Genomic DNA, 21,516 nt, shown 5'->3' with positions numbered 1-21,516 from the left:
GGCCAGCTGAGGATTTTGAATTTGTCCCCTTGAGCTCCTTTCTACTTGTCTCAGCACACCCTTTGCAAGAACAGCTTAGATTAAGATCCTCAATGAAATATCTTTAAGTAAATGACCAGGAAAGCACTAGAATCTGCTGTACGAGATATTGGAGACATCTGTTGGGCACCCACTATGTGCTCATTCAGCCAAGGTAGATGTTATTATTATCTCTATTTTATAGAAGAAGAAATGAAATCTCTGTGAGGTTATATGATTGTCAAAGGTCACCTACTTGTGTCATGTTCAGTAGAGACTGAAACCCAAGTGTCTGCTGAGGAGTTCCTGTCAGCTTTGCCTCCTTCCCTGGCCCCACCCATCGGTAAAGCCAGTGCCCTGGACACCAGAGCCCCCAGGCATGGGGAGCAGGTGCTTGATGCCCCATTCTCAATGGAAAAGAAATTTGGAAAGGATCAAGAGGACAGTTCCACCAGGGTGGCTTCTAGTGGTTCTGGTCACAGAGCAAGAGCTGTGAGACTAGCCGCGTGAGTGCCTAGGACAAAGCAGAACGTGCTTGAGAAAGGTTGGTTGTTACAATGGTTAGGGATGTATATTACATTTATTTGTCCTTAGTTCCTATTCTGAGCAACGGAGTAGCTTGTCATTTTTTGTTTCTCTGACTCCCCTGTCGGACTACAGGTGAGCTGTAGGGCCAGGGGCTGTGTCTGTCATGTGCGTTTCTCCGTTTCTCAGCAGAGGCTGTAGCTGCAGTGGTTGCTTACGGGAGGAGGGCTGGCTGGAGGCGTGATAGGTTGGGTGGATTATTGGCAGGCCGGGTGATTAAATTCCTGGACTGAAGTGGGGAAGAAATGGAGGGAGGAATGGCGTTAGGAAAGGAGGAAGGAGGAGAGGATAGAAGATGAAGATGGATGAGTGACCGGCTGGCTGGGTGATGCGCTCTCCATGGAGTGAGGCCAATAGACATTGTGCGCACATCCATACCCCTGAAGCCCGTTGGCATGAGAGAGAAGCAGAGCTCGGCAGAGGCACTTCCGCTCTCTCCCGTGCTCTTAGGACTTGCCTCTGGAATAATCATTTTCCCGCAAGTCCCCGGAGAGTCTTTCTATCCTGTCACAAGAGCACTAATTCCTCTTTGTGGCCAGAGCCCCCCTTCCAGAGGCAGTCCCTGTTTGCCCTCCAGGCTGTGAGAGAGGAACCACAGTGCCTACCCTCCACCGCTACCCTCACCACCATTATTATTACTGCTTTAATTCATCAAAGCCTTAAAACAAGCCTGGGAAATGGGCATTATTAGCGCCACACAATGTTTGAGAACATGAAACAGAGAAGCTAAGTAACTTGTCCAAGGTCACCCAGGCGGGATTCCAGTCTAGGCCTCCCTGACTTCACCACCCCACACTGCCTTCTGGCAAGGTCCTTCTCTCGGCCAGGCCCAAGTGCGGGAGCTAACCTCTCCACTCCCGCCTGCGCTGGGGCTGGGGCAGTTGCTTGGAGCTTCCTAGCCCAGGCCTACTCACGTGACATTGGGGAAAGGAAGATAATATTCCCGTCTATGACACTGGCCTATATTTATCCCTGCACCCAGGCAGTTAGGAAACTGTTGTGCATTCCTGGGAACTTTTGAGTGAAATAAATATTTAAATGTTTCTATAAGTTTATTTAAGGAGAACAAAATGTGACCCGCTGGCTTATTATAGGGTGGGTGAGCTTGGGGGGTGGCCCAGTGTCCCAGCGCTTGGCTGACTGCAGGGGAGGGAAATGGACCCAGGGGAAGCTGGGCCCCTGGCAGGGTGAGGGGGTGCCCCTGCTCTCTTTCTTCAGCTGTGTGTTCAGCCTGGCACTTCGAGGGCTCCCTGGAAGAAGGGGCTTATGAGGGAGGGTGCAGCTTGGAAGAATAGAAAGGAGTGTTAGAGACCTGTGGGACACCAGGAACCGGGGAGGTGAGACCAAAGACCTGGAGATGGCTATAAGAGTGGCTCATGTAGAGGGAAAGCCAACAGGCCTAGTGTTTAGTCCCTTCCCCTGTTTACCACCTGCACAGCCCTGGACAAGTCTGTTTTCTGTTGGTAAGGTGGGGATTGAAGTGGTAAAGAGAGGAGAGAAAGGAAATGTACCAATCACCTACTTCACACTCAGGGCCTTCACTTTCTCTTCTCATTTCCTCTGAGTCTATGAGCTCAGGTGGTATTACCACCCCCAAGTTGGAAACAGGTATTCTGAGGTTCATTCACAGAATTGCTGGTAGGATTGAATGAGAAGGCACCCGGGAAGGGTCTGGGTCAGGGCCTGGCACACGGCAGGTCTGAGAAAGTGTCACTTCCCTCTACCCTCATTTGTTCCTTTGCTTCTTGTGTCTGGAACCCACAAAGGGCATGTGTTCTTGGTCTGAGAAGCAGATGGGAAGGGAGGGGTGGAGCCTGGTGGATGTGGCCTTGGAGGTGGGCTTCTCTGGGAGTTACTGTTACTCAGGCTGTGTGGTCAGGTGCCTGGGGAAGGTGCTCTGTGGCTCCACCAGAAAGGCTGGGCCCCTTAATTTAACTCCAGATGATTGCTGAGACCCAAAACCAATAAGGATAGTCTCTTCAAAATCCAATTCCAAAGTAATGAAGGTAATAATAACAGAATAACATCTGACACTCGAGCATTTACTAGGGGCCAGGTACCCCCACAAGTTTTCCATCTGGAGCTGCCAGATTTAACGAATGAAAATACAGTTATGTCCATTCAATATTTGGGGCACACTTATACTAAGAAATTATTTGGTGTTTATCTGAAGTTCAAGTATAACTGAGCATCCTGTATTTTATCTGGCAATTCTACTTCTATCTCAGCCTGTTTAATCCTTGTAACTACCCTGTGACACCATTAATTTACAGGTGAAGTAACTGAGGCACAGAGAGTCAAGGGAATTTACTCAAGTTCATACAGCTAGTAAGTGAGAAACTGTGTCATGAATTAGTGTGGCTCCCAAGGCCCCAGCCCTTGAAGCCCTGAGGCCAGGAATTTGCCTGGGGTCTGTATTTGGCCACACTGCCCCCTGCCCCGCAAGCTTTCTTCAGGTCCTGCCTCTGTTTGTCAGTTGAGAGTGGGAGCAGGGATGGGTATTTACACCACATTAACACCTGGCAGAATTTACCCCAGAGGGCCCCTGAATCTTCCCACACTCTCTCCTGGATCACTGTCTCCTCAGAGCCTGCCAGGGTGAAACACGGCCTGCACAAGACTGAATGTTCCCATCAAAACAGTTCTGAAAAAAACTAGAAGTTGTACAGAACTTGCTCAACCATTCTGTGAGCTGATTAGGGAAAGAACACTTTGATTTTATTACTGTGCATTTTGTACACATTAGAAGGAGAAAGTGGGGAGCATTCCAGGACATTCCATCAGGGATAAAGGATTTCTCCCTGATTGCTTCATGCCTCCTGGCTTTTAAGCAGCTTAAAATTGTGTGGTTACATGCTTGGCACTTACCACCCACGGTTTGTTTCTGTCTTTGTCTGCCCCAACCCTCCTCCGAGTGAGGGTTCCTGCAGCCCCATGCATGGCAGCCACCTCAGTAGAACTTTGCTGTAAGTGGCCTTGAACCAGAAGGCAGAGAAAACTTTCACCAGAAAGCAGCCTCCCAATGCCTTGCAGCCCATTTACCTCACAAGCGTCAACCCCGAGGACACCAGGGCCTGACTGCTACCTGGGGATGGGGGTTGGGGAGAGGGTACTTCCACCCCACTTTCCACCCCATCGTGCTAACTGGGAGCACTTCAGAGGCCTGCCTGGTTTACCGTTGCCTTCCCAGGACCTGCCATAGGCCTCGACACATAACAGGCACCAGCAAATGCTTGCCTGATGGACAGAACGAAGCACAATAACGTGAGAATGTTTAGAGATTGGCCCCTCTTGTACCCAAAGGCTTTCAAAACCTTCTGTGAGCTGATCATCACGAGAGGAATCAAAACAATCTGCTCAATAAATAGTTGGGTGGAGCCTGAGTAAACTGGGGGGTGGGGAACGAGAGAGGGTTTGGGGGTCAGGGAAGCAAGTGGAGAGTCAAAGGGGAGAGGACAGGCAAGGGTGGGAGTTGAGAGTCCTTCCTCTTTCAAGTCCTTTGAGAGGCGGGAGTGAAGACGAGCTCTCTCTGGTTGGCTTTCTTGTCCAATGAACAGTTCTTTAAGGCATCCTTCGTAGAGCCTGGGCCACGCGGATCACAGCTTCATTAGGTTCAGGTTAAACTGTTGAACTTCAGAGTCAAACCCTGGATGGTTAGGAGGAGCATGCATTTCTCTTGACCTGCCAGGGATGTGTATATTTACCAAATCCTTCCATTTTTATAATCTCATGGTTTTTAAAAATATTTTATTTTTGGTTACTTCAAATTGCTTTAGGAAATAGGTGCCATGTCAATAAAATAAAACAAATAAACCATAGTTTATTAACTTAGCAACCTGAATATATTCAGCTCTTGGACATGGGGATATAGTATAACCCCATCACCACCACCATTGTTTTGTTTTGTTTCAGAACACAACATGCAGAAATTAATGATTGGCCCCTCCTGCCCCTTGATGTAGACCTATCCCATCTGCACCAAAGCATGCTGGGAATTTGTAAAAGCCCCTCTCCAAGGATGGCAGAAACATTATGATATAGCTAGCATGAAAATGATATTTTAGCCAAAGTACATTTTTTTGTTCACCAAAGGATTCATATAAGAAAAATTCTAAATATGACAAATATGAATATATTCAGAGCTCAAACTTTCATGATCAAAATAAAGTCCACCCAGAGAAGGAACCTCACACACAAGCAGTCAGTGTTTCAGTTGACATTCCTATGGTAACAGTCACCCATGAGGAAAGAGGCTCCATCAAGATGATGTGGGAGTTGTGCCAGATGAGTAAGTGCTAGAGATCTAGGTGCCTGGAGTTAACAATACTGTACTGCGTACCTAAAGATTTGCTAAGATCTTACAAGTGTTCCTATCATCATTATCATCATAAATAAAAGGCAAAAGGAAATTTTTGGAAGTGATGAATAGGTTTATGTCATAGATTGTGGTAAGGATTTCACAGGTGTGTACTCTCTAAACTCATCAAGTCGCATGCATTAAATATGTACAGATTTTTGTATGTCAATCGTAACTTAATAAAGTGGTTTAAAAAGCAAAAAGATGACATGAGTAGAGGAGGTTTTAAGCACATACATTTACTCAAATGTAGGACTGTCGCTGAATGTCAGGAATATGTGGGTGCCACCACCTCTTCTGACCTCCATGTTTCCCAACCAGGTGACCTCAGCCTGAGCACTCTGCCACATTTTTCTTCAATTGTCAGTGATTTCCTAGATTGTCACCACTGATGGCTTAGAGGTTCCCTAATCTTAGTGCATGAAAGGTGGACATTTTTAAGCTCAGGTGAATGACTGCTGGGGAAGGAAGGAGAATAGACAGATAGGTAGATAGATATAGATGATATAGATATACATATAGATATACATATAGATAGATGATAGATGTATAGATAGATAGATCTTTCTCAGAATAATCCAAATAAACTGCATCTGTCCCCTTATCAAGATGGCTCTGAGTGTCATGATGCTGGAATACATGCTCCAGCTCCAGCTCCTGGAAGCTTCCTCCATCCCAAGCCTAAGTCCATCTGTGTTTTCGTTCTAAACCACCAGGGCCCTCCCGCCGCAGGAATATCTTGCAGTCCACCCACTATCGTCCTGACTGGGGATGCCAGCTCACTGGAAGGAGAAACTGACAAAAACCTGGCCAACAGGTACATCCCAGGTGCCTGATATTTGTGCTGTGAACAATATTTCCTAGCAACAGGGATTAGACAGCTGTATTTTTATAAATCTTTCCTTCTTTCGTGAATCATTTTATTGATGAAAATACAGTTACGCAATTTTTCGAAATGAAAGAGAGAGCTTGGGATCTTTTCATTATCTTTCCCTCTCCCTCAAATTATTTTCCCTCTCCTGGTTTGGCTTTTTGCACTCTGCAATCCTTTTTTTAAAAAGTACAAATCATAGCAGAGGACTTTCCTGTAACAACTGCCCAGATGTTTGCAAACAGACCTGAAGGATGTGAATCTTTGGTCCTGGGTGGAGGATGATCTCTTGGAAGGGACCTTGGCTCACACACACGGGGATATCACTGCCTTGGTTTTACACAGCACCAGCCCATGCATTAGTCTAGCTAGAATGAGATTATACAATTTCCAGAATGTTACAGAGATAATTCTCATACAAATATATAGTGAGCATGTGTCAAAGATATATTTAACTCATTAAAGAAGGACCCATCAGGGTAACAAAGCCAGTTCAAAGGCGGTTATAAGAAACAGATATACATATCTAATCAGTGAGAAGGAAAAGAATGCCGGGATAAAATTGCTAAGTTAGATACAAAATAAGTTAATGTTCTATGGGACAATGAAATATTTTTATCTTTTCCTAAGCAGAAATCATCTGCATCTCTACCAGACAATAATTATTTATATTTTATGAGCTTTCTATGAGTTAGATGCTCATTCTGGGCGCTAATACACAGCAAGTAGTCAAAGCTACATCTCACTAGGGCAGTGGTTAGGAAGCTTCAGCATGCAGGCGCCTCAGCTGCAGAGCCTGGTCAATCTCGGAGGGCTGGGCCGCACCCTCAGAGTTTCAGATCTAGTAGGCCTGGGGTGGAGCCTGAGAATTTGCATTTCTAACAAGTTCCCAAACTTAGAAAAGCTTGTAAGACGATGCTCTCATATGACTTTGAAAAAATACAAAGGCATCTGTTGGCCTTTTTCCAAGCTGTGGACAATTTTCTAACAAGATGGCTCTGTCCTTTCAGAGCTCACAGTCCCCACCGGAGGCTTTCTCACCGACACCTGAAGGTTTCCACTGCTCCGCTGACTTCTGTGGGTAAGGCTCGGCCAATTTATCTTACTTCTGCAACTGGAGATAGGGGTCCAGCTGAAGGTGTGTTTGAGTAGGAAGATTGAGGTCTGGCAGTTTGGCCAGGCCAGGCCCCTTGCTACATCCTGCTCCTCAGACAGGCCCATCCCTATGAGCCCAATAGGACAAAGTCAATCAGCTCTTCCGTGTTGGTGCCCAAGAGAAGTATGATGTTTCATCTCAGTTTCTTTTGGTAAAAACACAAGACCAGAGTGTGAAGACAGGGCCTGTCTCTGTTTGACAGGGAAGTCAACGAGAGAGAGAATAGCTGTGTGAGTCTCAATTTCAGGGTTCAGGGAGTAGGGTCCTCTGCCCCTCTGGGAAGAATGTGCTTGAATGCAAGTCTACCCCAAATGGTCCCTCAGAGCGTGCTCTGGACCATCAGAGCACAGATACAATGCAGACTTGGTCCCTGCTTTCACGCTGCCCATAGTCTATGAAGAGACTGAGAAGTGAACAGATAGAATCAGGACTTTGTATTATAAAACCCTTTACAGAAGTGTTAAGGAAATGGAGGCAGAAAGGGGCCAAACTCTCCCTGAGGAGGGGGAAGTTTGGATAGGTATTCCAGAGGACAGAGTATTTGAGTTGGAGAGATAGAGAAGAGGGAGAAAAGGCATTGCCTTCCAGGTAGAAGAAGCAACGAGCGGGGAGCAGAAGCCATGACAGAGCAACTGAATGTTCAGCCATGTGTATCAGTCATGGCTCTCAAATGATAGAAACCCAACTCAAACTAGCTTAAACCAAAAAAAATTAAAATGAATAAAAGCCAGAGTTTATGGTTTCAGGTAATGCTGAATCCAGCTGCTCAAGTTGGATCATTAGTAATTGTCCTATCCCATCTCTCAAGTCCCCTATCTTCTTGGCAAATGGCTACCAACAACTCCAGCCTTACCTCCTATCATTGGAGAGAGAGTTCCTCTTCCCCATTATCCAACACAACTCCCAGGATTGTCTCTCACTGACCTCTCAAGGCCATCCTGAGCCAATCACTGCGGTGGGGGGCACTGAAGTCATTGATTGGCTGAGGCCGGTACACAGTCCCACTCCTGGCACTTGAGGTGAGGTGAGGGGTGGGGTTAGCTCCTTCCTGACTAATGGAATTAAGACAGAGGGATTTCACCCAATGCACCTTGGGAAGCTATGAACAGAAGGGGGAATGGAGGCTGGAGAGGTGCAGTGGGAGCTGTTCACCACCAAGGGGCTGGAGGAGAGAGGCCTCAAGAGGAGTACATGGATCAGCAAAAGTGGCTGGGCCCAGTTTGTCATTTGGGCATCATTCCAGGAGGAGTCCTGCTGAGGTGAGGCAGGAGAATGGCATGGTCAGACATGGCTCTTAGCAAGGTCCCTGTGATAGGCAGTGGAGAATGAGATGGAGGGGATAGCCTGGAGGTGGGGGCCTATGCAGTGGCTGATGTAGTTGCGTGGGTAAGAGCTCATGAGCAAGAGTGGAGGAGAAGGGCACGTTCCAGAGACAGGTACCCAGACCGCATAAATGATGACAAGGACCTGAGGATCATCAGGTGGTTGGACATGGGGGCTGAGGAAGAGGGAGGAGTACAGAGTGACTCCCATGTTTCTGAGCAGCTGGGTGTCATGCACCCAGAGAAGGGGCAGTTTTGAAGAAGAATGGGGGTAGACAGTGTGAATGGAGGAAAGAAGAGAGGGAAGGTGGCCATGGGATTGTGTCTCTGGCCCATGATCTTCTGAGTGCTCCATTTATCCACACACCTTGAGCTCACTAGCTTGTTGAAGAAACAGAGACATGAAGGAAGAACACGCTGGGAGGGGGGCAGATAGCACGGAGCTGGGGCTCCTGCTGGCTTTTCCTACAGCAGAGTTTAGGACAGTTCTGGGAACCTAGGTGTCTTCATGACCATTTGTGACAGAGGACCTGCCACAGCCACAGGCTATAAGCCAGAGGGGCCAAACCTCTGAGGAAGCCCTGTCTGTCCCCACGCAGCCCTCTCCATAGCCCAGCACTGGGCTGAGGCTTGGCTGGCCGAGTCTGCTCTGGGCAGCATCCCTGGCCTGGGGTATGGAGTAGCAGGGACCCTCACCCTGTGCTCACCCTCCCTCTGCAGACCCTGCAGGGCATGTCATTGACCTGGTAAATGACAAGCTGCCAGACATCAGCATCTCAGAGGAGGACAAGAAGAAAAACCTGGCGCTGCTGGAGGAAGCCAAGTTGGTGAGTGAGCGGTTCCTGGCCCGCCGTGGGAGGAAGTCCAGGAGCAGCCCCGGAGACTCCCCATCAGGTAGGATGTACCTGAGCCCCTCTGAGGATGGCTGGGAGGGGGAGGGCTAGGCCCCAGCTGCACTGGGAGCCCTGCTTGGAAGGGGTGGTCTTTGACTTGCCTACCCCCAGCCTCTGGGCCAGGAGGACTGAGCCTTATGGAGAGGATCAGGTGAGGAGAAGACATCTTGCCCCATTTCAGAAGCTTCAAAATACTGACCCAACTGTAGCCCAGAGAACTCTGCTTTTTGTTTTTGGGGCCTGTGTGTGACCATCGTGGCTTCCTGTTTCTATGAGAAGTGTCAGCCCATATGATACCCATGAACTTCACAGGGGCTCCCCCAGCTCTGAATCTTGCATAGTGAGAAATCCTCTCTGTGTGTGATGCCCGTGTGCACAGACCCCTGGGTCACCCTACATGGATAAGTCTACATGACCTCCCCACCTTCCCCAGGAGGTCCTGCTCTATAGGCATCTCCTCAGCAAAGGTCTGGAAAGGCCAGCACTGGGCCCTTCTCCCCAGTTTCCAGCTGTGGGCCCTGGAAAGGATCCTAGGCACTGTGAGGAAGGGGAATGTGGTCTTTGGTGTCTTCATGGAATTTCTGGATTAGACTGAAGCTTTTCCTGGGCCCTGGAATCCACCCTGCTACACCTTTCACTAAAGTCACTCTTTTTCCTGAGCAAAGAGGTAAGGCAAGTTTTAGACAAGTCTGAATGTATTTAGAAGGCAAGGGGAGCATCTGAAGTCAGGGTCATCCTGTCAAGTCTGAGATATACAGCTTTTGGAGCTGTGCCTGACAAGAAATGGCAGGTCCTCTGTTTCTAGAAGGTGCTTTGAGGTCAGGCCAGGCAGGCTGAGGGGTGTAACCCCAATCTTCACCCCTGCAAATGACCCAGTGCCCCCTCTTTGGGGCTGGCAGCAGGGAGGCACTCGGCTGTGGGAGGGTCCTTCTAGGGCAATCCAGAACCAGCCCCTGGTTTCAACGAGGCAAACCTAGTTCCTTCCCAGAGGTCAAAAGTACCTGAAAGCATATCTTTGTTAAACTGAAGCCCTAAACCTTCACTAATGCTGCCAATTTTTGTCTTTCAACAGCTGTTTCCCCAAACCTCAGCCCCGGAGCTTCTCCTACACCCTCTCGGAGCAACTCACTCACCATCCCCACGCTGCCTGGTGAGGTCCAGCCCCCTCGGCATTTCCTGCCATTTCTCCCTTTGGGTGGCAGCTCAACCCCTCCCCTGGCCTGACCAGGAGGCCTCCCATCTTGCAGGTTTCCCAGGCAGACCCCCTTTTTGGCCCCCTCCCCAGGGGCTCCTAGCTGGGCCTGGCTGGGCTGCCTCAGAAGTGGCAGATATGTTACATTGGGGTTTGGGGCTAATGTGGGGAGACAGGTCCAGCCCAGGATGAGGTGGGTTGTGGGGAAGGGGCTATGACCTGCACTCTCCTAGAGAGAAGTTAAAAAGAGGTCACTTCAGAGCTTACTTGGAAAAACCTCTGTTTGGGCCACTCTTTGCCTTTTGGCTTCTTTCCTTTCATTAGGCTGTGCCCTGGGCCACACCCTCAAACCAGCGGGGAAGGAGGGTGCCAGGGAGAGCAGCCTGCCTGTGTCAGAGCTGTGGGCAAGCTCAGGCTCAGGCCAGGCAGCCTGGGTTCAGACCCAGCGCTCACACGGCCTGTGTGGCCTTGACCTCCCTCCGCTTCAATTCCTTGTGTGGCTTCTGTGATAATTAAATGAGGATTTGCCACAGAACCTGGCGTGGGAGAGGTACTCAGCAAATGGTGGTGTCACTGGCTCCCAGGCCTGGGGGACACAGGGAGGACGTTCTGGGGAACTAGATGTGCTTTGCCAAAGAAACAGCTGAGCATGTGGGGTGCTGGACAGCTTTCACCAGTGTCTGGACCTTTCCAGGTTTGGATACGTGCAGTGGCCCGCAGTCCCCTCTGCCCGGAGCACCAGCACAGGTAACAGGGGCCCCATTTGGGTTTTCTATGCCAGCCGGTCTCTCCTCTTCCCCCTTAACCCCGAGAGGCCCTTCACAACCCCCTGAAGTGAGGGTGCTGGGTGGGGGAGGCACCTGCATCACCTCTAGAGGCCTCCTTGGGGTTATTTCAAGAGGAGATAAGGTCCCTTCGCGTCACTGACTGACTCGTGTTTCATTTCTCTAGCAGAAGGGGGATGAGGCCAACGTCTCTTCACTTCACCTCGGCGAGCCTGTGAGTTTGAGCTCTGCCCAGTTTGGGTGTGGGAGACACAGTGTCCCAGCGGCCTAGGCTGGCCCCAGGCAGCCTGGGAGGGGGTGCACAGGAGTGGAGGGTCGAGGCTGGGGAAGCAAGAGGTTGCTGTGCCCCACTGTGACGGGAAGTCTGAGGTGGACAGGGTGAGGAGGCAGGATTCCATGGGGTGACCTGCATGGTGGTCCTGCCTGTAGCCCTGCACCCCAGCCAGGCTGCTGGCCGGAGACCAAGGGCACCATGGGGCCCAGCAGGAGCCGGGCAAGACTGCTGCTCTAGTGAAATTGCAGGGAGGTCCAGCCCCTGGTTGGGATCCTCCCTGGGGGCAGCAGGAAAACCTCATCTTCCCCTCACACCTCTCAGAGGAAGGCTCTCGAGAGGGTGCTGAGGGCAGTGTACGTTACAATCTCATCTAGAACCGGGTCTGGGCCAGAGTCCCAGGACGCACATAAAAGAGCCACGCAAATGTCCAGACACAGCCACGTGCTCCTCACAAAGCAGACCCTTGGGAAGTGAAAGGAGAGTGAACAGAGCAGTAAGATACTGCTTTTGCAAGAATCACCTCATCTAACTATTCATAACCCCTTTTGGATTATGGAACTCTCTGATAAGTTGTTAAAAGCTATGCATTCTCTTCCCAGAAAAATACATAGAGCACACACACAAACATGCATATATATTTGCATATAATTTCAGGAGGTTCACAAACCTAATGGGAAACATGAATCCCTAAAAGTTACGGGCTTTACTAGGCAGAGCCAGGACTAGAATCTGGGACAACTCAGTCAAGGCCAAAACATGTGACTGCCCCCAAGCTGCCCTCTGTCCCACTCTTCTCTCTGGCTCCTAGCCCTTTGGAAGTCCTTGGCAGGTTTTGAATGGCAGGTCCCTGGGTGTTTTATGAACCTTAGGCTTGTCTGTGGGTCCTCGTTATTGGCTCAGACTTCCACTGAGCTCACACCCTTCCACTGAGCTCGCACACACACACATCCCTTAGCAGGGTCTATGGGTCAGAGGCCCCGTAGCAGAAGTGGTCCCTCTTGTCTCCTCCCCAGCCTGCCTCCAGGGTCCCCGTTCTACCTTGTCTCTTTCAGAATATCCCCAAAGGGCTAGCTGACCGGAAGCAAAATGACCAGAGGAAAGTGTCTCAGGGCAGGCTGACTCCTCGCTCTCCCACAGTTGAGAAGTCCAAAGAGATTGCAATAGAACAAAAGGAAAACTTTGACCCCCTCCAGTGCCCTGAGGTCGCACCCAAGGGCCCAACTTCTGGCCCAGGCAGTGTGGGGAAAATGGCTCTGAACAGCCCCCAGCCTGGCCCTGCTGAGAGTGAGCTGGACAAGCCGCTCCTGAAGACAGCCAAGGAGGGCAACCCTCTGCCCAGAAGTCCAGCCCAGAGCTCCGGAGGGTCAGCTCCCCTGGCACCCCAGGGTAAAGGCACAGCTGGAGAGCCAGTAGGGTCTAAGGTTGGCTTCAAAGCCGAGCTTCGGCCCCCTCCTTCCCGGCCGCCCCTGCTGCGAGGGGTCTCCTGGGACAGCGGCCCCGAAGAACCTGGCCCCCGGCTACAGCAAGTGCTTGCCAAGCTGCCCCTGGCTGAGGAAGAAAAGCGTTTTGCGGGCAAAGCTAGCAGCAAGCTGGCCAAGGTGCCTGGACTCAAAGACCTTCAGATACAAGTGCAGCCCGTGCGGATGCAGAAACTGACCAAGCTTCGTGAGGTGTGTTCCTGGGGGCCAGCGGGGTGGGGTGTGCACTCCAGATCCCTTCTGGGAGGAAGACCTCTGGGCTGAGCTGGGCCCTGGGGCAGGACAGTTCTGGCCTGGACTTGGGCCTCATGGGGCCCTAAACTTCTCCACCCTGATAAATCAGGTCCACTGTGCAGCATCTTCATAAACACATTTCGGGTGCTTTTACCCCACTTGCTAGGGTGAGGTCGGTGTGGGATATAGTTGCCACACACACCACATTTCAGGGGGAGGTGGTGTGCGAAGGCACAGGGGCCCTCAGCCTGGGCTGTGTTATCCCCCCTGCAGCTGGAGCTGGTGGCTCATAAACAGGAAGCCCTTGATGGAGTGCCTTGTCATGCCTAGGACTGGGTTAGGCAAGGATGAAATAGCTTTTTCCTTCATCACGTCCCCAAGCTTTCCTTCCTGATGTCTGTTAACAAAGGGCCTCAAATCCATCCCCAAGTATAATAATGACCGAGAGGAACTGCTCCCCACAGTGGTAAATTTCTTCCAGCATTCATGGTGTCCCCCAACTTTCATTGGCCATCAAACCAGGCGCAGTGGTCTCTGCCACCTTATACAGGGGTGACCGGGGGTGTTCAGAGATGGAGGGGAGGGAGACCAGGGTGTGAGGGACAGAAGTGGTCAACAGGACAAAGGAGCCTTTATCCAGTCCCCTCTCCCCCAGAGGCCAGCCAGCAGGATGCTTCGGGGTAGACCTGGCACTCCCACAGCTAGACAAGATCTCCTGGCTCCTCTACAGAGGGTCATGGGACAGGGAAGGGACAGAGGGACCTGGTAGCAGTCAAGCACATGTGAGGAGGTTTCTGTGCTGGCAGGGACACACTCCATTGCTGACCACTGTCCTATTCAGAAACCTTCCACGATACTGAGTTCGAAGCTCAGGGGATGCTAGGAACTAGTTGCTGATATTAACATTTTACACAGAAAACCCCACCCAGTCAGGAAGGCCTCACTGACTAGTGGGTCAGCACAGGCCTGGAAGGGCTGTCTGCGGTGGCCCCTAGTCCCAGATCTCTGGGGAAGGTGGCACCAAGGACCCAGACAGCCAGGTATTTGCCTTCATGGGCCTCTGGCAATGAAGAGAGGCTAAGCCCAGGCAACAGGCCACCCCACCCAATAACCCTGCAAGCTTTTCACAGGTGTGAGCCAACCTGTGCCACATACTGTGGTCAGAATCCCCATCTCTCCTCAGCTCTGCCTGCTGAGGCCCCAGGCAGGAGAGTGACTACTGAGCCTTCTGCCTTGAGGCAGCAATTCTCAGGTTTCATTTGTCTGGATCGTCTAACAAATCAAGAGTTGTCACAACAGGCCACTGAGAATGAGTGGAGGCAGCCACAGCTCCTGGAAGTGGGCACTAACAGCCTAGAACAACAGAGCAGGAAGCTCCAGCAGCTTGGAGCATAGCCATGAGCCCACCGACGATTGTTTCCTGTGGTAGCCACATACACATATCCAGGGGGCTCTCCTTTCCCCAGAGCCCTGGGCTCTGCTGTGTGTCCTCCAGCCTCAGCCACAGTGTGGCTGGCAGCTCATTCACCCAGAGGCCCTAGGCTTATTTAAAAAGCAGATAGTTCTTAACTCAAGGAATATGGTGCCACCGGTGGGTTTCAAGCCCCTTTGTGGGCTGGGAGAAGGACTGTCTTCCTGGTGCCCCTCAGATGTCACCATGTCACAACTGTCCACCCACTTTGGTGGCTGCCCCTGGTGTCTCCCACATTAGGCTGAGTGGCCACAGAGCCATAGACAGAACTGAGAAAAGAATCCTGTCTAATGTCCTCATCTGAAATGTTGTATTTTGCTTTTTCTAAAAAGGAGCACATCTTGATGAGAAATCAGAACTTAGTGGGGCTCAAGCTTCCAGAACTTAGTGAAGCAGCGGAGCAGGAAAAAGGTAGGTGGGGTCAGGGAAGATGCTCTCCTCAGGCCAGGGCTGGGTTCATTTTTGCCAGATCAAAGAAGGTAAAAGTGCAAAAACTAGACTTTGTGTCAGAGCCTTGTCCATCCCAGCAGTGAAAGCAGGCCCTGGGTAAATATTTGCAGATAAATAAGTTGATCAGATCATATTTCCTGCCCACGCAGAGAACCTCTAAGTTGTCTTCTTCCCATCAGCCCTCCTTCTAGACCCTGCCAGCCTTCCTTGAGTCATTTTAGCACAGAGTGGGCCTGGAAAGGTGACCCAGGCCTGAACTTTTGACATTTCCTTTTCTACTCACACCCAGGAAGCCACCCAAATAGAACAGTTCCTCTTTTCAAGACATCAGAGTCATCTCTTGCTTTCTAATCTGCTGTCACCACAAAGTCCAAACCCCAGTCGTTCCCTCCTAGTGACTGTAAGTCACCACCCAGCCATCGTGCCAGACTCATCTTCTGAAAAATGAGACTTTGGGTCTTTTTCCCTGACCTCCCCATCCTTGCCTCACCTCTCCTGATATCTCATATCTCATGCTACCTGTAGTCAGTCTCAGCATAGAAGCCTTCTGCTTAAAGATTGTCATATGGGCATGTCCAGGGTGCCACCAACCATGTTGGAAGACCCTAGTCTGAAATAAAGTAACTAACACCTACCTAGTCAACATTAACAAGAAGATTCCCAGAAGTAAAATTTCCAATAATTTTTAATTCTTGACTTATTATTTATTATTATATTATTTCTGTTTTTTATTGAATTTGTTGGGGTGACATTGGTTAATAAAATTATATAAGTTTCAGGTGTACAAGCCTATAATACATCATCTGTATATTGTATTGTGTTCACCACCCCAGGTCAACAATTTTTTAAAGTACTAATTGTTTACAAAATTAACCATCTTTAGAGGAAATCTTCCAAAAAAATTATTATATACGTCTCTGCTTTTAATTTTTAATTTGTTTATTAAAGCAGATTCAAAACACTAGGAAAAGATTCAATGACATGGAAGCATGGATCAGACTGACGAATCTCAGAGGAATGGAGGAGGGTGGGTGGGGGGAGGGGGAGAGATTAACCAAAGAATTTATACACATATATGCACAACCCAAGGACATGGACAATGGTGTGGAGAGGGACTGGGGAGTGGGGTGGGATGGGGTGGAACAGGTCATTGGGGAGAAAAAGGGAGGTCTGTAATATTTTAAACAAAAAATCAATTAGTTAATTTTTAAAATAAAAAATAAATAAATAATTTTCACCCATAACCCCATAAATTCTGAAAAAGCAGCAATTTCTATTTTTTCCAGTATTTACCTGTTTTTATAATTTTTTCACAATTAATTTGACGGCAGATATAACTTCCTGTCCCTACCTTTTAAAAGTCACTTCCTAACTACTTTCATATATTTTGACACGTTCTCATATTTATCATTTAATGGGCACACACTATCCTTTTGTGCTGCTGTATCTATTGTTGGTATTTCAGATGTTTACAGCTCTTTTAACTGTGATGAGCCCTACCATAAACAGCTTTGTACTTGTAGTTTATTTCTTTCTTCCTTTAATTGACTCCCTTGGGATAAATTCTCAGGCTTGAGAGTCACTGGGTATAGTACAGAAGCATTTGCATTTACCGAATTGCCTCCAAAATATAAAGCTCCTGCAAAGACAGTGAGGAGCCTTTCTCCTGAGAGGGACCAGCACTAGACTTTGCTTTGCTTCTGCTCCTGATTGGCCAAAATACAGTGAGAACCAGATAATTGATAATAATAACAAGTATAATGTGTTATTAGTATTAGTGTGAAATGCCACTTCATTATTACTTCAATTAATTTGCTAGCAAGCAAGCTCAAACTTAAAATTTTTAAATACTTATTTCCTTTTTTTCCCCTTAATGGGTGAATTCCCATTTGAGTCTTGGGTTTTTTGTTGGTTTGTTTTTGTTGGTAATGCATATAAACTCTATAAATATTAGCCATTTGTTGCCTGTATTTTCCTCTGTTCTTCATTCTATCATTTTTTTGCTTTTAAACAAGTTTGGGGTTATTTTAGAGAAATCAAAGTTTTTATATAATCTTTTTTGCCTATCTTTTCCTTTGAGAAGTCTCCATTATTCAGATCATTATAAAACTATTAATTCTCTTTAACTGGGATAGCAAGTCTATTTTCCACTAGTCTATCTATAGTTTGATCTATTTATATTTATTTTGCTAATACCTCTGAAATTTATTTTAACATAGATATTTGAAGATTTAAGCTCCTGTTACCTCAATCATATTTTCAGAGTATTTACATTTCTTGCTATATTGTGGCTTAGATAGGTATATCCTATGTTCTTTTTTATATATTCCAAAGACTAGTTCTAAGCCTTTGGTTTTATTTTATTCTGATCAGAACTGCATCATTGAATTACTGCTGCCTTGTTGTATGTTCCGGTGTGCAGGGGGGGTTACTTCTCCCTCATTGCTCTTCTTTTTCAGAATATTCATTATAACCTAGATACACAGATTTAGTGTAAATTAATGGAAAAACAACTGGACAAGATGTCAGGAGATTTGAGTTTATGCCCCAGTCCAGCCGCCAGTTAATGGGGTCTTTAAATAAGTTTCTCATCCTCTGTGGTCTCCACTCCCTCTTGGATTAGATGACCTAAGATTCAAGGATTTCAGGTCCTTTCCAGTTTGTCTCTTTACTTACCTAATTCTCTAAGTGAAACTTATACCATTTTACACATTTTAATTGTGATCACTCTAAAGCTGCATGTTAGATTCAGAACTGTTCCAGTTTGTTTGTTGTAGCTTACAGATTCTTAAATTATTTAATTTGCAAACATTTGGTTCTCATTCAGGCACATGGTTTGTCCCTCTATTAATTTAGGTATTCTTTTTTTTTTCCTCTGAAAGATTTAAGGTTCTTTTTATAGGTCTCCCATATCTCTTATTGGGGCACATTGTACATGACTTATATTTTCGATTATTTATGAAGATTATTTTTCATTAGGGTTTTCTAGTTGATAATTAGTGACACAGATGAATGCTGCTTGGTTTATCATGCAAGTTTCTTGTATAATATTATTATTACCAAATGGTAGAGAGTGATTATTATAGGGCTTAAAGAGCGTAATTATGATTAGAGTGATTACTATGTCCCAGGTACTGTGCTAAGCATGTGACAATATTTCTCATAATGCTCACAGCCCTGGGAGGTGGACCTTCCTATATCCATCTTACAAATGAGGAAATTGAGGCTCGGGGAGGTTACAGTCACATGGTTATTAAGCCAGGATTGGAATCCAGATGTATCTAAATCCAAAGGCTCTTGACCACTTTGAAGAATGCCTTTCTTTTTCCAATTCACAATCTTTTCATTTTATCAAATTCACTATTTGTCTTAGTTGTGTGATTGTGTGTATTTCTCTTCTGTATCTATATATGTTTTATTACTTTGCAACATTCTCTAATGTGATAAGGTAATGGTGATAAGGAGAACTCTTGCCTTGTTCCTGTCTATGATTGACTTGTTTTTGTATTTTTCTTTCAAGGATCATGTGTCTGATTATTAAATGCACTATTTTAATTTTTAAATATTATTATTCCATATTTATATTGTTTTACATTATAAAAAAGAATATAATATGTAATCTTCTATTACATATTATATTTTATTTTATATGTTCATATATATACATATATATAGTAAATCTTCACTGAGGATATTTTTTCCATTGATTTTTACAGAGAGTGGAAAGAAAGGAGGGGGAAGAGAGAGAGGGAGAAACATTGATGTTAGAGAGACACATCGATTGGTTGCCTCCTGCATGCGCCCTGACCAAGGCCAGGGATCAACCTGCAACCTAGGTACGTGCCCTTGACCAAAAATTGAACCCACTACCCTTCAGTGTGCAGGCTGACACTCTACCACTGAGCCACACTGGCCAGGGCTGTGTATATATATATATATATATATATATATATATACACTTATATTTTATATATTTCTTATAATTTACATTATTATTTTTTATTTTAAGGAAATATTCTTCTCTTGCAAGTCTCAAGATTTGTGTTAAATTTTATCAAATTGGTTTGGATATGTATTGAAAGAATAAAGGGTATTTTATCATTTAATATACTAATTAATAATATGGAATAAACCCCTGTGGTCCTGGAATAAAAAGAGCTCTTATTATCTAGGGCAGGGGTGGGAAACATCCAGCCTGCAGGCCATATTGTTTGGTCTGGCCCTGCCAAGGCAACCGCAGGCGGGACTAGAAATTCAACAAATCTAGGAGCTTTTTTCATAGCTAATTTTTAAGTTGATAATTTTGTATGGCCCAAGAATAATAATAAATATCCAAATGGCCCTTGGAAGAAAAAAGGTTCCTCACCCCTGATCTAAGGGGACAGAGATTAGGGAAACACTCAAACACTTCACTTCATACTGTGTTGGATTTTATGAGGGAGAAGGATCTGGAGGTGCTGGAAAAGTCTTCCCTAGAAGAGAGACATTTGAGCAGATGTCTAAAGACTAAATGGGAGTTCACTGAGCAAGGACATTCCAGGTGGAGGGAACAGCAGGTGCTGAGCCGAAGGAGGAGGAATGAGTTGCTGAAGATCCCAAGATGCTGGGGAGAGTTAACTGCATAGGGCCTTGCAGGTCCTACTGTGGGCTCTAGCCCTGGTCCTAAGAGCAGCATGAAACCTCCTAAGGTGCTGAACTGGGTTTGCATCTGAGAGGTTCCTCTGGCTGCCTGTGGCCAGTGGGTTGAGCTGGGAAAGGGGCTCAGGAGTGCAGACAGAGGAGCAAGATAGGAGGCTGCTGAGATAGCAGGGGAGCTGATTACGACAGCCGGGACAAGGGCCTCTCTGTGGTGGAAGGGCCTGAGCCTTCTTCATCTCTGCTTCCCCAGCATTCAGCCTTATAACTGGCCCACAGTCTGCTCACATCTTTGGCTTGAAATGACCTCCAAATCATTCCCATCCCACAAGACCCAAACATCCTACAAGTGGTCCCTGAGAAGAGAACTGATTGGATTGTTGGAGAGACCACATGCACCAGGGAAAAGCCGACCTCCCCCCCCCCCGCCCCGTAGTCATCAGAAACTAAGAAGAGCCAAAGTTCTTAAGACTCTGGAATGTTCTGATAAGAATCTTCCCCGTCTCCCAAAGGAACAGCAAACAATCATAAGAGACTCGAGTTTACCCCGTGAGCTCATATGCATTGCTGTATTTAGAGCCTGTTAAAGGGCCAGCCTCTTCAGCTCCCAGGGAGGACTCCCAGAGCCGTTTGTCCTGGATACAGAGGGAATGCCGGTCTCTGATGGGGCTTTCAGAATGTAGGAAAGGGAAGTCAGAACTCTGCAGATATCAATCAAAACACATGTGGTTGCCCATCACATCTCCAGCACTGTCCCATACACTGTGGAGCACAGAGTACAACATCCCACTTAGCTGGCAAGCTAGAGTTCCACCACCTTGATGATAGGAACTAAAATGTATGCCAGGATTCTGCTAGAATAAAGACTAGTATCACATAAAAACAGTATATGAGGCCTGGCTGGTGTGGATCAGTGGTTGAGCATCGACCACTGAACCAGGAGGTCACAGTTCAATTCCTAGTCAGGGCACATGCCCGGGTTGCAGGCTCAGTCCCCACTAGGGGGCGTGCAGGAGGCAGCTGATCAATGACTCTCATCATTGATGTTTCTCTCTCTCTCTCTCTCTCTCCCTCTCCCTTCCTCTCTCTGAAATCAATAAAAACATGTTTTAAAAAACATTGTATGAGCTCAGTGAAGTAGATACTGTCATACCCATTTTATACATGAGCAAACTGAGGCATCTAGAGAACAAAAAACTTGCCCAAGGCTATGCAGGTGGGAAGTGGTGAATCTAGAGCTCTCACCCACGCAGACCCTAGAAATGAGGGAAAATGGAAGGCAGGGCGCATTTACTGAATACCTTCCACAGTTAATTTTCTTTTTAAAAATTTAGTGTTTATAGGAGTCAAATTCATTTGGTTGATAATTTTATCTGAGATCCAGCTTTTCCCTACCAGGACTGGACAGTGAGGTGTTGCTAGGCAGCAACATGGAGGAAGAAGCCCGCCCAGTAGCGGTCAGTAAGTCAGACAGGTTCCCAGGAGGAGCAGCTTTGAGACAAGGAAGAGAAGGGCATCCGGGGCAGAGGGAACAGCAGGAGCAGTGCAGGCATCTTCTAGTGCTTGGCGTGTTCCAGGGACAGAAGGAATCCATTTGAGTCAAGTATGGGCCATGCGTCCCGGAGAGATGGACAGCCAGGGTGGAGAGTGGGCGGGGACCAGGGAGGGTGAAGGTTTGGAGGGGCAATTAATGAGTGTGAACTTTATTCAGGACCTCTTGTAAAGCCAGAGAACCCTGCAAGTAAGGAAGCATCAGGATAAAAATTGAATTTGAGAATAATTTTGGCCAGATTAC

The 21,516-nt window shown here is 47.4% G+C and overlaps 1 protein-coding gene across 6 annotated transcripts in view; it reads left to right on the top strand.

Annotated features, from left to right (window-relative positions):
• The window catches only part of IRAG1 (inositol 1,4,5-triphosphate receptor associated 1), a 58,071-nt gene that overhangs the window by 3,695 nt on the left and 32,860 nt on the right, over positions 1–21,516 (top strand). For 2 of the 6 annotated variants that reach the window (XM_016206607.2, XM_087822251.1), the window contains 7 exons: positions 5,677–5,777; positions 6,842–6,912; positions 9,030–9,203; positions 10,275–10,357; positions 11,352–11,393; positions 12,506–13,123; positions 14,969–15,047. In XM_016206607.2, the coding sequence (XP_016062093.2) occupies positions 5,677–5,777; positions 6,842–6,912; positions 9,030–9,203; positions 10,275–10,357; positions 11,352–11,393; positions 12,506–13,123; positions 14,969–15,047 (1,168 nt within the window). Of the gene's footprint in view, positions 1–5,676; positions 5,778–6,841; positions 6,917–9,027; positions 9,204–10,274; positions 10,358–11,088; positions 11,142–11,345; positions 11,394–12,505; positions 13,124–14,968; positions 15,048–21,516 lie in introns of all 6 variants that reach the window. The other 4 variants (XM_016206605.2, XM_016206606.2, XM_087822250.1 and 1 more) reach the window with 4 other exon arrangements.

The sequence above is a fragment of the Miniopterus natalensis genome, chromosome 11 (genome assembly GCF_054644295.1).
Source record: "Miniopterus natalensis isolate mMinNat1 chromosome 11, mMinNat1.hap1, whole genome shotgun sequence".
NCBI classification, from domain to species: domain Eukaryota; kingdom Metazoa; phylum Chordata; class Mammalia; order Chiroptera; family Miniopteridae; genus Miniopterus; species Miniopterus natalensis.
This window is presented reverse-complemented; position numbering and strand designations above follow the sequence as displayed.